Source organism: Sylvia atricapilla, chromosome 13 (assembly GCF_009819655.1).
Source record: "Sylvia atricapilla isolate bSylAtr1 chromosome 13, bSylAtr1.pri, whole genome shotgun sequence".
Taxonomy (NCBI): domain Eukaryota; kingdom Metazoa; phylum Chordata; class Aves; order Passeriformes; family Sylviidae; genus Sylvia; species Sylvia atricapilla.
In genome coordinates, this window is record NC_089152.1 from 14,713,838 (window position 1) to 14,728,907 (window position 15,070).

General features: G+C 35.9%; 1 protein-coding gene across 2 annotated transcripts in view; it reads right to left on the bottom strand.

The window, feature by feature from the left end:
* Positions 1 to 512: 512 nt before the first annotated feature.
* The window catches only part of LRRC49 (leucine rich repeat containing 49), a 40,839-nt gene continuing 26,281 nt past the window's right edge, over positions 513 to 15,070 (bottom strand). For both annotated transcript variants that reach the window (XM_066328525.1, XM_066328524.1), the window contains 7 exons: positions 14,778 to 14,861; positions 11,869 to 12,020; positions 9,639 to 9,876; positions 8,249 to 8,434; positions 4,394 to 4,503; positions 3,577 to 3,730; positions 513 to 1,579 (listed from right to left, as the gene is read on the bottom strand). In XM_066328525.1, the coding sequence (XP_066184622.1) occupies positions 1,373 to 1,579; positions 3,577 to 3,730; positions 4,394 to 4,503; positions 8,249 to 8,434; positions 9,639 to 9,876; positions 11,869 to 12,020; positions 14,778 to 14,861 (1,131 nt within the window). In that variant the 3' untranslated portion in view covers positions 513 to 1,372. The remainder of the gene's footprint in view (positions 1,580 to 3,576; positions 3,731 to 4,393; positions 4,504 to 8,248; positions 8,435 to 9,638; positions 9,877 to 11,868; positions 12,021 to 14,777; positions 14,862 to 15,070) is intronic.

Genomic DNA, 15,070 nt, shown 5'->3' on the forward strand with positions numbered 1-15,070 from the left:
TTTAAAGTCTTCCAACCCAGAACTTCCATGATTTTCCTGGCATAAAAACTCATTAAACTGTATCTGCATCTCTGCTTTGACAGAAAATAGAGTTTAAAAATAAATTTACTTTTGAGTCATAGAAACCCTTCTGTGAAGTTTTCTTTAGTTTCTTTTCTATAAATGAGCCTAAGTAAAATAAGAACAATTTTATTTTAAGTAAAAAAATGTGCAAAGGTTTTGGATTGTTTTAGTTAAGATACAATGGAACTAAAAATAAATTTAAAAGGCACAACTTTCTACCTGCATCTGAATACTTATCCATGGCAACCAGCTGGACTTGCTAAAGCTTTCTAAATTCAATTTCTGGACAGAAGCTGGCAAGCTGTTCATTGTGGTAGTGTTACTGCAATATGAAATGGGGGCTCTTTTCTACCCATTCAGTTGATTATGGGGCAAGTTGTGACCCATCTCTTCATGCAGCATTAAGGAGAAGTATTTTCTTTGCACACAGTACTTCTTTACAGTATCTGTGAAAGGTAAAAGTGAAGAATTTATTTTTATTGATAATATGAAATTTTCACACAGTCACAGAAATGAATTACAACTGAATAGTAGTTATCAGTCTCCCTACCAAATGTAATGCATGCATTTTAGCTCATTTGATCTTGGCAACCTCAGAATAAACTAGTAATCAAGAAACAAAATAAGTTATATTAACATATTTTAGCAAAATAAAAATAAAGCTCAAGTGAATAGACCTTGGAATCATATTTTACCTATAACAATTCACACAACCTTATTAATGAAATTAATGAAAAACATTTGAAATTAAGTTTGGGCAATTTGTTCAGTTGAGAATTAGGCCGATTAAATGTCAATATTCTGAGCACTCTCATGTGAAAAAGTGTTCTATAATCTGACAAATTAAACAAGAATAATAAGTCTTCATCGAGTTCAGGGTGTAAAAATAATTTATTAGCTTCTGGTCATAAAAAAATTAGCTACTATTCTTGGGTTTTTTCAACAGCAGCAGTCAAAAAAGTGACAATTGAAAAGTGTTCAATAAAAATAAGGCAAACCTTGTTCTTTAAAAATCAATTCTGCAGCATTACAGAATCAAGGGTAACAGAAAAACATAAATGAGAACTTAGTAAAACAATCACCAAGTCATTTCTGTGGTATCACTTCAGTAGCCAAGGAAGCATTGGTAAAGCAGTACGAAAGTAAACTTTCACTTCAAAACTATTACGAGTTAATTAAGATTTAAAGGCATCCCTTTGGGGGAGGAAGTGAAGTATGCCCTAGTGATGATAATTTTATATTCTATTGGTTTGTGTTTGTAAAACATGAGAGAACAGTGAACCAAAAGCTGCAGGACAACACGCCCACTCTACTGCTTCTGATCAGTGATCCGCTGGAGGCAGAGCTTCATGTAGGAGTTTTTATTGCGGATTTCGACCACGGCATCTCTGACAAGTTCAATGAACATCTGAGGCCAGAGCTTCTGCAAAGACTCATTTTTCATATTGATGTCAGCTGCTTCTTTCACTAAGTTCTCAACATATGTCCGGCAAAATGTTTTTCTTTCTTTCATTTCCTGCATGAGAGAAAAGTTACACAATGTGTAAGGAAGAAAAGGTTAAACAGGAGCAAATCCAAAAAAAGCCTCTAAAAATTGAATGAATTAAAGAACACAGCAAATAGCAGGCAGATGCTATTGTGTGCTTTCTCCCCTTGGTTTTAAGTTGCATAGCCCAGGGTCTGTGTCCAGCTTTTACTTGTGCGGCCACAGAACCTTAATGTATTGATAATATTCATACTATATTAAGTCATTACTTTCTCTGAAATTAGTAGATATTTATATAATTACTCGAAAGTTAACAGCATTACAATTTGTATTGTTTTCTGGCATAGCAGTGAAAATTTGCAGAAATTATTAGGCACTAAACTATTTTTTCTTTTCTCCCTTCCCAGAATTTCATCCTTACAGTACAACAGTTGAAAAGTACATGTTTCTCTACCTGCCCTAACAAGAACATTGTTGTAGAAAAACATGCCAGCACTCATCCTTGTCCACAGGCACTCTGGCAAGTGCTGGTTCTTAATGTGTATTGCATTAGATACTGAAGCAAGCTGAACCTTTAAAAATAATAAAAAGCTACTGTTCTTTGTGCAACTACTAGCCCTACATTTTAGTAACTCAAACTGTGTTAATCCTTGCTTCTACAAAGTCACTATAAAATATCTTAAGCTTTGAAGAGTAAGCTATATTTGAGCTAAATATCTAACTAGTTTGGATGGTGGTGCTGTTAAAAATGTTAGATCATGCTTCAGGCCACCAAAACAAAAGGGTTTTTTAATGAATAATAAAGGTGAGAAAATGCGTTTCAGCAGTTTCCGCTAAAACTCCAAATTGTTAATCAAAGACCCAAGCCTGCCATCTTTAGCAGTACACTCCTTCAGTCACATTTATGATGTCAGTTTACTGCTGCTGGGGAACTGGAAGGAGTTCTTTTTGCCAGGATGTACTCTTGGGACCTCCTGAACCTGCTGCCACATGCACAACACTACAGCAAAGGACAAAGGGGGAAGTGCTGCACTGGAAAGAGAAAACAATGCATTTATTTAATGAACTGCACAAATACTAAGCTTATTTTATTATATTACAGGGCTGATTCCATGGTAAAGGACAAAGGGAGTACTTCACTCTCTTATTGCGTGACATGTAAAGATTTAAGAGCTACTGTCACAGCTTTTGAGACTAAAATGTTTTCTTAATTTAATCTCTCCACACATGCAGTCACTGTCTCCTTTTTATGCTGTGGATCTGAGATAACAAAACCACAATGGAATAAGAGAATTCAGTGATTACAGAACTTGATTTAATTTCTTGCACTAGAGGATTTGTGTATTTCCACATGATCAAAAAGCAAACAATGGGACAAATGTGAGAAGCAGAGTGCCTACATTAGAACCCAGGATGACTGCTCAGAAGGGAGATTGTAGCTGAAAAAAATCATATTCTCCCTGGGAACAATTTCCCTCTGCCCAAGCAAAAGAGTTAGCAAATCAGAAACACAAACTAAAACAAGCGTGACTGATGCCCTTGTCTGAAACAAGCCAGCCTGCAATTTTATTAATAATTAAACCTAATACATTGCCTTTTTTTTTTCCTGTAGCTCACTTAAGAGCTAGAAAGCAGCTTTTTATTACTGCAGCCTGCACTATCTCATGTGTTGTCTGAAGGTGTTCTTCACCAATTCATTCAGGGAAAATCTAACATGTGCAATATATATTGTTCTTCCTAAAATAATTGTGCTCACTCCATATGGCTTGTAGGTGAGAACGTATTTCTGCGACTGTGGCACTGTTCAGGAATCACTTCACTAAAGACAGAAACTGAGCACTTTAAGAATTCTGAGAAAAAGATCAGTTAGATAAAATGGTGTATCAGATATGTGTGTCAAGCAGTGATCTTTTAAAACCACCATTCTCAATAGCACTGCTGAAATTTGATGTACAGATAAATTCAGTGAGAAGTAGCCTAAGGTTACCTAACAGAAAATGGAAATATTTTGTTATGATATATTTTACCTCAAGTTTTTCCATATGAAAATCCTTTGTCATGTAATTCAACGTTGCTCGAGCTGTGCTTTCCCCTCCACTTCTTCTGTTATCACTGCTTTCCTCACTTCCAACCCCAGATTTCTTTCCCTTCCCCTCCAGCAGATAGGTGAATTGTTTCCTCCTGTGAAATGAGATTTACAAACCTAATTATCAAAAACTTTTAAGTGCAGGTGTTTGTAGCTATTGTGAGGGGAGGTTTCTCCTTCTGAACATACACTTTCGAGCTTTGAAGTATATTGCATCCTCAACTAATTCACAATACTCTGATGTCCCTTCATTAATTTGTCTTTAAACAATTGACTTTGATATCTATGATAGAGCACTTCCTAAATAGGAAGTGTTGCAGCTTTAACTTTTATAAAGTATTTGTCTATAGAAGACTAAAAATAGGGGTATTTGGCACCCTTTTCTACAATACAATTCCTAAATCTGTTAGCCATTAATTACACACTATAAAATACCCACTAAAAATAACCAGTTCTCATCATGAAGGTCCACAAGTCTTCAGCAATCCCAGTACAAATGGAGAACTGAACATGCAGTTCATTTGTGTGCATGTTCCTTTTCATCTCCTCAGCAGACTTCATGCAAGTTCTGGGAAAATCTCTGGCTACATGGACCAGGAGATGGTAACACCTGGGCATTATGCAGAGGACCCATCTTCTAGAAGGTGGTATTTGTCAAGCTTTTATTTTTTTACCTAAAAAGAATTTATCATACCAGTGTGCAGAAGAGTTAAACAACCTGTTCTGGACAAACTGCAGCCCTGTTCCTTGTATTTTACCTGGATTCTCCAAATAACGAAAGCATGCGGTAATGCGGCAGCTCCGAAGATGCCACATATGCCAGAATGCCAAAAAGCCTTTCTGCCTTCACAACATCTTTTTCAGTAACCTGTGGGAGAGTGGGAAGAGAGGAAAAAAGACAAAAAATGACATTTAAAAATTAGCACATTAATATTTCATTACATGCGTACATTGAGAATGACTGAAATTTCTTATACAGATCTGCTGCAGGCACATCTTCAAAACATGTTTTTGCTGGCACTTTAAATGTATTGTAGAAGAAACCAAATAAGGTACTGGTGCTTGTTTTATTTCCTGTTATTCTGGATATTTTAATGTAGATACATGATGACCTGCGCTTCATTATAGTCTTTGTGAGATGAGGAATTTTATAAAGGTTTCTTACATTCATTTTCTGAAGGCCAGACATATTAATTCTGCTCCATACTGCATGCACTTATGAAAGGTCTACTGGAAAAATTCTGATTAAGTTATGCTGGAGAAAGATTCTGGGCATGCACATGTGAAAAGATAACTTACAGACTCTCTTATTTTGGCAGCATCATGGAAAAGGCTTTATAAAATAGAGGCTTTAGAGGGAAACATTTTTCTCTGCATTTTTCAGCTCCTGAAAGTAAGTGTTCACTCATATTTTTCTAAATGTCTACCATACTGTTGTTTCAATATTAAGTTCCAGCTGTCTCTTTAGCTCAATGGTTGAAAATTTTTCAAGGTTCATTTTATATGAAATTGAAAAGTGTAAAGAAAGTGGAAGAGATTCATTCTTTGGTGGTGGTGGTGGTTATTATTTTTTGTTTGCCTTGGCTTGTAACCTCTGGAGACCATGGCCTGTGTTTTTCCTACCCTGATGGCCAGACTATGAACTGACTTCAACTGCCAAAAGTTTGTTGGCACAGTTTCTGGACTCCTGGCTTTGTACTGAGTGAGAAGCAATCTTTATGATCACTAAATCTGACCTGGAAAACACTGGACAATGAAACTTGCTCATTGACTTCTTAATTTCTGGACAAAATTTAACTTCCATTCATCCTATAACATTACTTTGGGAAAGTAACCCATTATTAAATACACTTCAATACTCACAATATTTACTAAGCACTTCCAGACAAACTTTGTATTCTGTGCTATTGAAATGTGTGAGTAAAATGGAATTTTCATCCACATTAACAGATCTTTGTTGTATCCTTGCTCAATGTTTAAAGACTATACAATCTACACTTGCCTAAAGTATACTGCAACAGCATAATGCAGGGGTAAATTCAGGGAAAACACAGATCAGGGAATTAGAAACGTAAAGCCAATCCCATTTTTACAGTGGAACTGATAATTCTCACTTAAAACTAAGTAAGTCTTAGCAGCCTAGGAGTAGATGACCTTGCTGAACAGTCTGTAACAGAAGCAAGGTCTAAAACAAAGAGCACAGAAGGCAGCTAGGGAAACAAAGCCCAGTGCAGACAGAAATGCCTGCTGGAGAAATAAGTGATTTTAATGTATTTATTTATGTTAAGAGAAGCATAAGGACCAGGTCAACAGAGACAGCAATGCTGAATACACTCTCCAGCTCACACAAACTCATCTTCTCTATCTTCATGCAGTGCATTCTTTGCTCCATTAATCACAAAAAGATTATAACGGTAGTATCACATAAATGTAAGGCTTTATGCCTGCTCCTTGCCAAGTGCACAGAACAGGCACCAACTGTGCCAGCAGGCCCTGCTCAGGGACGGGGTGCATCTGTCACACTCTATTCCATACCACTGGGTGGACAGCAGTCTGGAGGGCTTGGTAACTTCCACTTGACAAATTAGAATTAATCTGAGATTACTATCACTGGGAAAAACTTCAAGTAGTATCTCAATAAAGACAACTTGCTTCCCTATAGTTAGTAAACGTAACAATTGGACAAGGGCACAGAATCATTTTTAGGGGGAGACCAACACTCCGCTTCTAGCCTGGAATATTAACTGGAATGGAGGGGGAAGGCTGGGGAGAAAATAAAATGTTTCTTACAGTTTAAAAGTGATGCATTTTATTTAGTTAATTCAGTTAATATATATTGCTTTTACTCTGCAACTCTGCGTACCTCAGAGCTGACAACACAATAGTCTCCCCAAACACTGCACACAAATGGTAATCAGAATAGCAGAATGTGCACATTTCCCTTTCTGTCATCTGAAACTGTTATTTAGGGCTGATCTAAAGTCTGAGAATCACTTCAGGGGTTGTGTTCTTTACATTGAAATAGAATTTTCTATTACTCATGTTAATCCAATGGATAATACACATCTGCAGAGCTGGATATCATGACTTCTGGTGTAGGGTAATGAAAACCAGCTCATCTCCTTCTTCTGCTTAGCTAAGATACTTTTCAAATGATTAATGACACTAGAAAAAACCTTCTGCATGCACATCTTCATGTAGTGTGGTCTGGCTGAAAACGTTTGTTGAGGACAAAAAATGTTCTTGTCATACATATTTAAGATCTGATATATGCCCTACATAAAATCATGCTGTGCTACATGTGCTCCATTTACTAAATTAATCCCCAAGAACTATTAAATACAAAGTTTTCCCTCAGAGACTGAACTTGTTGACCTTGAGATTGTAACAAAGTCTATTCAAATAGTCGTGTTACTTTCTCTTTTGAAGACCAAACAGCAAGATTTAGCTTCTATTTGCTCTTCATCTGAGTCACTAGTGTTGATTTTGAAAATAGGATGCAGTGAAAAAAGAAATAAACTTATATTTTTAAAAACAAAATTGAAGAGCATTTTTCCAGCAAAGTACTAAATCTGAAGTTATTCTACGCTTTTCATGGGATTACTAACTATCACTATATTTTTTTCCTTTTCAAGATACTGTGCTGCTGGAATGAATCCTATTTCCATCCATCCTTTCCTTGTGAGTTAATTCGTTTAAGCTCTTTAGCCACTCTTACTCTTCTGAGGAACTAATATGTGCTTTATACAACTACAACCAAGTAAACTACAACATTCAGCTTTGGCTGGATCAGATAACAAATATATCTAATCCAAAACATATGATGACCACCAAATTAAAATACCAGATCTAAATGCTAAAGCTGTGTATTATTTTTGCTCTAATTAACTTCCATAACATCTCTTAAACTTATTTAGCATTTAAAATTGAATGTGCATTCAAACATTGTGTTGCATTGTAACTATATTCACCCCCTTCATGATCAAAGCTCAAGTATAAAATAGCTGGTTTATATGCTTGAATAAATTTACTTTCAATTGATGTAAAGGGGCATACAAAGTACAAAGAACAGCAATATTAGAGTCCTAACTTTCTATTTATTTAAACAAAAAATGCACATCCCCCCAAAAAAAACCTCCAAAAAACCCCACCCTTAAAGATCTTGTATCTAGCAAGTAGGAAAAAAATCTATTTGACAGACTTTTCCTGTGACGGGTTTAAAGCAGAAAATATGATTCTCTGGAATTTTGTAAACTGGCATTTATAAATAATCATATACAGTAAACTACTAAGGACTCTGTCAAACACATTTTTGTGTAAGTATTCAATGTTAGTGTTGCGATTTTCTCAAAAACAATTAAAAGTGCTTCTTAAAATCAAGTAAAATTGTGCAGACCTTTAAAAATAATTTCACATAATTTTATTAAATAATATTAATTTTAGTATTATGTACACAAGAAACTACATGGGGAAGTCTACGTAAATCTTTCCCCCCTTTATAGTGAGAAGACACTGACAGAGTTGTCCTCATTCCATTAGGAATTCATCTGCTCTTTTAAAAACAACACGAATTTATCCTGTAAGACCAATTATAAGAAGCAAGACCATCCTACCTTCACTCCATTTATCTTCTGCAGATTAAAATGGTTTAGCCTGAACAGAACATAGTATTTCCACAAAGTGAAGCTGACAACTGGATTTCCCTGAGGATCAACTGTCAACTGTTCCATGCGATGCATCTCAGCCAATGCATTGAACTGCTGCAGCGCCACAAGATTTGTCTCCTTAAACTTCAGGTGCTAAAAACAGTCAGATCCAAAGTAATTAAGTAAGGAAGCAAAGAGTGAACACAGTGACTCCTATTCTGTGCCACTCAATTTTCAAACTTGAGTCATGTGTCTGATGAAGCAACTGAGCTCATTTCATTTGAGGTCTCTGTAGCAAAACCCATCAATGGATCAACCAAGTGCTCTATTATATATACTAAGAGATGTCAACATTACAAGCCCCAAGCAATTTGTAAATTTGGAGTATTTTCAAGATTACATGAAGCAATGATACTACTTAAACAATGTCTACTTTAATTCTGCAAGTAAAGCACCAGCAATATCTATACGTAAAAGTAAGCACAATACATGCTTTTGAAATATTCTGCCCTTTTTGGGCACAGGGTGCTGGCCTAATTCATACCCTGCCCTACAGTAATGAGCAAGGTGTATCCTACACAGGAGCATTATTGTGGGAAGAGGAAGGAGGAAAAATTGATGGTGAATATAAAAATTTAGTTGTGATTCTGCTATCGCCCACTAATTTTCCCCCACCCACAGTGAACTAATTGTTTCATTAAGACAGATAAATTTGTCTTAAGTTCCCACAAATTTATCAGCCTCAATTAAACCATTAAGTTTTGTTATAGTTGAAATCTTGAGAAACAGCAGGGGAGTTCCAGAGCCAATGAATCTGAGCTACAAGTTGCTTATGCTTGTTACCTTTATTTTAATATTTGCATCAATTTGAATGACTAAGAAAAAAAGAGAGACATACTGAAGAGATTTCTCATTCATGTTGCTTTTCTTCATCAACAACCAAGGAATTTCATGAACTGTGCTGATTTAGTTAGCTATTCTTTTTAATCTTCATCTTTTTATCCTATCAACAATTTACTATTTGAACTCACACCACAAATGAAGTCTTCCTGATACCATGGATCCATAATAGTACAGAACAATAATACTGTATTTACACACAAGTTTTGCAACTTAAAAATAATTAGGTAGGTCAAAGGAATTAAAAAAAGTAAAAACCGGTCTAAAAAGAAATCTAAATTTAAATTATTGATTTTTAAGTATCAAGGTTAGTATTATAACATAAGGAAATAAGCATTTTTTAACAGTATCTATTTACATGAAAGCACTTGGGGGGGGGGGGCTATGCCAAAGCAAGGTTCTATTAGACAATCCATATTCCACAGCTGTTCAGAGCTGAAACAAGAGGCATGCTCACCACACAATTAGGAAATTTTGTCTTCAGTTTTGCTAACACTTGGACAATTTCATCAAATTCAATGAACATAAAGGAGACTGTGGCAATGATGCCAGCTGTTTGAACACTCCAGCTTCGATCCAGGCACTCCAGTGCCCCAGCACCATACAAGCCAAGAGTGTCTCCTTCCACTTCCACTAAATGAGACTCTAGAACAGACAAGCCTTGTACTGCACTGCTCAGGATTGTATCAAGAGATCTGCAGAGGAAATAAAAACACAGTGATGTAAATGAGATGATTTTGAAATAACATCACTCTACTGAGTAACAGTCCTTTCTTTTACCAAAACTCAACTGTCAAATACAATGGCATTTCTCAGCATTTCATTCATTTTCAGTACCCCATCTGGTTCAAATACACTAAAGGCTGGAAAACCCTTCTTCCATCAAGTAACACTGTATTTGTACTACTTCTGCAGCAGAAAGGCTCTGGGTGTATTTGAGTTGGTGGTGGGGTCAAATTAAAATAAAGAGTCCATTCAAATTTAATAATCAGCTTTAAAATTTTAGCTCAGAACGCTAACCTAGCATGTTTCATGTTGCTTTAGATATCTAAACAAAACTTCAAACAATGTATTTATTTATGTCCCCTTCATATTCTGTTTGTTATGTGAAATGCAAAAGCGGATATAAGCAATAACTCCAGCATTTCTTTCAAATAATGAGACCTTTTGCAATTCCCAAGAGCAATTTTAAAATTAAGCAATAAATCCAGGTATTCCTGACTCCTGTCTCTTTTTATCCTATCTTTTTATCCTTCCAACATGATACACTCAGCTGGCTGGACCTAAAGTGTAGAGAACTCAAGATAAGCACAAATTACAGGTTTAGAAAGTTATGTAATGATTGTTATTATTTTATTCTTCACCACATTCTCAGTCTTTTAAATGTATTTTGACCAGTAGCAATCATTTGACTGACGTTCTCTTCACAATAACAATCAGAACTCTAAAATTTCTCTCAACTGAAAATGTTCAGAGCCCACCAGTCCATATGTGAAGCTCTAATTACTTAACTATGCTGAATTTCACCTGCAATTTTGTTGCTTAGTAGTTTATCTTGAAATTCTTCACTATGATAAAACAAATACACCAAAACAGCATCATTTCTCAAGCAATGAGAATTTGTTCATTACCAGAACAACAGTCAAACTACCATAGTTACATTGACTTGGTCATGGGGGAGGGATTACCAACACTGAAGTAAATGGCAAAGAAATCAAGCAGGCAAGAAAGCAGGGGGTAAATGCATTCAGGGGAAAGCTTTGAAAGCACAAGAATAGAAAAGATGATGGCAATTTAAAAATGCTAAGGAAAAAGTGTTTCAAAAGATGTAGCACTTGACTGACGATAAGAACCAGCTTGAGCCATAATAGACTGAAAACTCAGATGGGTTCTACTTGTGAGAGACAAAGACTCCCTGAGCATCCCTGACATTTCCAGCATAGACCAGGGACAGCAGGAAGCTGTACTTGCTATTGAATTTGTGCAGACTTATTTTTAGGCATTTGCCTGAGCTAACCAAGGTTGAAGTGCTACTTTGGTTTTAGCCAATACAAGGCATACACTGTTCATTAAGCTCTTTAGCCCACTGCAGTGGGCTCTGGCCACATGACCACATTTTAAATGCAAATAAGCAAAAATGATATATTTTAAACCAAGAATACTAAAGTCTTCTTGAGAATAAAACTATGCCTGGTAACTGCTACTGTTGAAATAGCATGGGTGTAAAAGCAGTCCCATAAAAGATGCTGCAGTTCAAACTAAGAGCCTGAATACAACTATGGAACAACTCCTGATACACAAAGAGATTACAAATCTTCATAATGCTCATACATCTTCATTTTGTTCATTTAAACTGAAAGCAACAATCTAAGCTGCTAATGAAATGAACAGCCTTAAGAAGGCCCAGGAATTCACATTTAACATTTCTTGTAAACATGAAGTTGTTCTTTATTTAGCAAAATCACATAATAATTTAGCTTGCACTTCTTTAGGCAATGAGTCGCTGTTCTATTTCTTTTAAACATGTTACTTATTTCTTATGGTCAAAAGCAAAGTAAACCATCTTTTCAGGGTTGATTTGCATATATAGTACTTTTGATAATGAAATACAGTGAGATCTCAGAGGTGAGAAGTAGTAACTTGGAACTTAAGACATGGACAGGTAAAAGTATCACCCAATAAAATACCTGCTTTCTTCAGGAAATACATATGCAGCACTGCCATTGATCTGGCAGGGCTCATTTTCTTTATCTTTGTTTAAAGAAGCCTCAAGAGCAATTCTGTTCTGCTGGATCTCCCACTGCCGAGCGATGTTCCCGATTGTTAACCGCTTCTTTTCCTGAAACAGGAGACACGAGTCATCACAAGGCATGGGAAGGCAGAATCAAGACATTGGTTTGTTCTGAAACATGCTGCTGAAGCAAAACATTTTAAAGGTTTCACATTGAAGAAACTACTAGTGGATGGTGGTTATGCATTAATCTCAACGCATCATTCTAGCGCTATTTTGAATAAGTGTCAGCAAATAATTTCACAGAATTTGCAATGAAGAAACAAGGAAAGTAACAATAAATTCACAACTTAGGAAAGTGTGATGTTAAGCTACTTAGGACATGGAAACAGTTCTTCTGCAAGTTTTTCCATTTTAAAGAGCTCAGAACTCTATTTCATGTTCCATTTGCCCAGGGAGTTTTGATGCTTTCTGGTTAGAGCCCTAGTTGCTCAACACTTACAGAATTCCACGATGACTGAGCTCCATGTCACAGAAAGGAGGGGAAGTTGGAATCATCAGTGTTTTTTATCAAAACAATCTTGAGAAAATTTAGAAAACAGAATTTTAGAAAATTCTGTTTGTTCTCAAGGGTTAGGGTCTCAACCTCAATTACTGTATAGCCCTACTGCTTTGTTAGCCCTCAGATGAGAGCTGCTGGATTCCTACAGAACTTCAAAAACTTCCATGAATTTCTTCTACAAAAAGCAATTTTACAAGTGTGAAGATTCTGTTAGCAGTAATGTTCTCTTGTTCCAGTAAATACTAAGTTCAACCACTGTTGGAAAGGAATGACATTCTCTATACATTTCAAAGTACATCTCAATCTTTCCCAGAAGAGTGGGCTGGAAGCAATAAAAAAGAAGTCTGGAAAAAAAGATGAAGAAATTCTGCTGTTTGGGCAGACAAGTATCAGCAAGGGAAAAAGAAGAGATGACGTTGCTGAAATGAACATTTTCAATGTGGTGCATACAGGAAAACAACAATTGTTTGCTACTGAACGAGGGCCTATAATTTTATTTACACTTCATGTAGCATAAGAAATGCTGGACAAATGGGATGGTAAAAGAAAGTTGCAGAACACAGATCTGTAAATATTTTTTTCAGATTTAACTATGAAGAAACCAATAGTTCCCAGATTTTTTTGCTGGACATTGTATCTATGAGCATATTTAATCCTTCAATTCAAATGTGTGGAATAGGAAAAAAGCCTGAATCATTAGAATCCATTTACAAAGGAAAGATCTACAAAATCATCAAATCATTAATATTGGTATTTGACTATTATGCCACTTAACTATTTGAAGATAAGAAATATACTTTAACTAAATTAAAGTCTAAAATGCAATGTTGAAATTGAGTAATGATGGCAACAAGATGTTAAAATACTTTTTCTTCTAAGGGAATTTTCCACCAGCAAAAAGCACCTCAAAATCTAGGCCACCAAGACAAACAATCCCTCTGCTGAAAAGAAATATTACATCAATGGTTAAAAACATGAACTACAAATAAATACCTATTTGGGTTTTTTCTAGTCATAGAGACATTTCCAACAGCATGAGACAATGCCATATGTGACAATTATTTACTCATTTTCCATTTCTTTATGCTACTAAGATCTGGCACCAACACTTCAAATCTGAAGAGACTTGAAATACATCAATATCTTAGAGAGAAAGAAGAAATACCAAAACCAAACAAAAACACTACTTAAAAAAAAAGAAAAACACCTCCCAAAACTGTATCTATATTTTTTTATTATATCCATGTCTTTAATCAAATAGAAATACAGAAGGATATAAATATATAGGAAATCAAAACATATTCTTAGCCACTGGACATGAAAATTCCCCCCCAATTCATATGTTTAGGTTCTTGGGGGTTTTTGATATACTTAAAACATCTTTTAACATACTGTTAACATTCTGTTTGTGTCTTTTTATTTTTCAGTTAAATATGTTTGTTACACTTCTTATGGCCTCCTTCAACTAATCCAATCTAATCCCCTTCATGAAATATGATTTTACCTTGGAAACTTAATATGGACATGAACATTTTTTTGTTTATTTGACTTCCAAACTGAAAGCGATTGTTTGTACAGGCATTACTGGATGACAAAAAAAACAACTTAGGCACCTTTTTTCTTCAAAAAAGAAAAGATTTGGAGATAAATGGTGATAAATATTCACACAGCAAATAGAATGTAGATACTCTTAGATTATTGAACTTTAGTCTCCTGTTTGGAGCACAGCTGATGTAGTCAGCAGCCCCATGAGGAGTGTTCTGGAGGGCACCTGTGTCTCCCCTGGTGGGGCACTTCTGTCCCCTGTGTGTCAGCACCAGCCCGGCCAGCTGGGCTGGGAGATAAGACAGATCAGAGCTCTGCTGACAGAGACAACTGCTGGGGTCTGGCTCTGCCCTCAGGGGCCCTTCACTCACACCACAGAAAAGAACAACTTCAACAGGAAAAAAAATGAAGGAAAAACTGGAACACCCTGCAGGGCTGCAGTCAGTGTTCACCTGAAAAGGGGAGACCAAGGAATGAGAAATCCCTGGAGAAGTCCTTTACTTTAGCCTGGAGTTATGACATGGAGGTTTGTCATCCACTGACATGTATCACACTCATGTTCAACGTGGGCTTTCTGCTCAAGTGTACCTCACATATTTGACTGAACAGAGTTTCAGTCATGGAGTGCACTGTTGAAGCTGTAAAAATAGACAGAGGCATATTGGGATATATAATATCTGCAGCGAAAAAATCTGGATATAAATTACTGCTGTACACTGGTTTACAGTGACCTTAGAACAGCCACAGACAATAAATACCTTTAGCAAGGTCTGTCTGTGGCTTTCACGCTTCCTTTCCTCCTCTTTCCTTGCTGCAATAGATGCCATACGTCTTTCTTCTTCCTGGATGGAAAAAAAGAAAAACAAATTCCTAAAGGGAGGAACTAAGCTGGTTCTGAAAAGTATTACTGATAAATTATGTTCTTGTGTTGGTATTTGAAATGTATATTTTCATTTTAACATAATTTTAGAAATTTTATTTTCTTTATGTTCTAAAACAGTGCTAAAACACATAAAATTGTTAATTATAAGTCAAGAAAACCAGAATAACT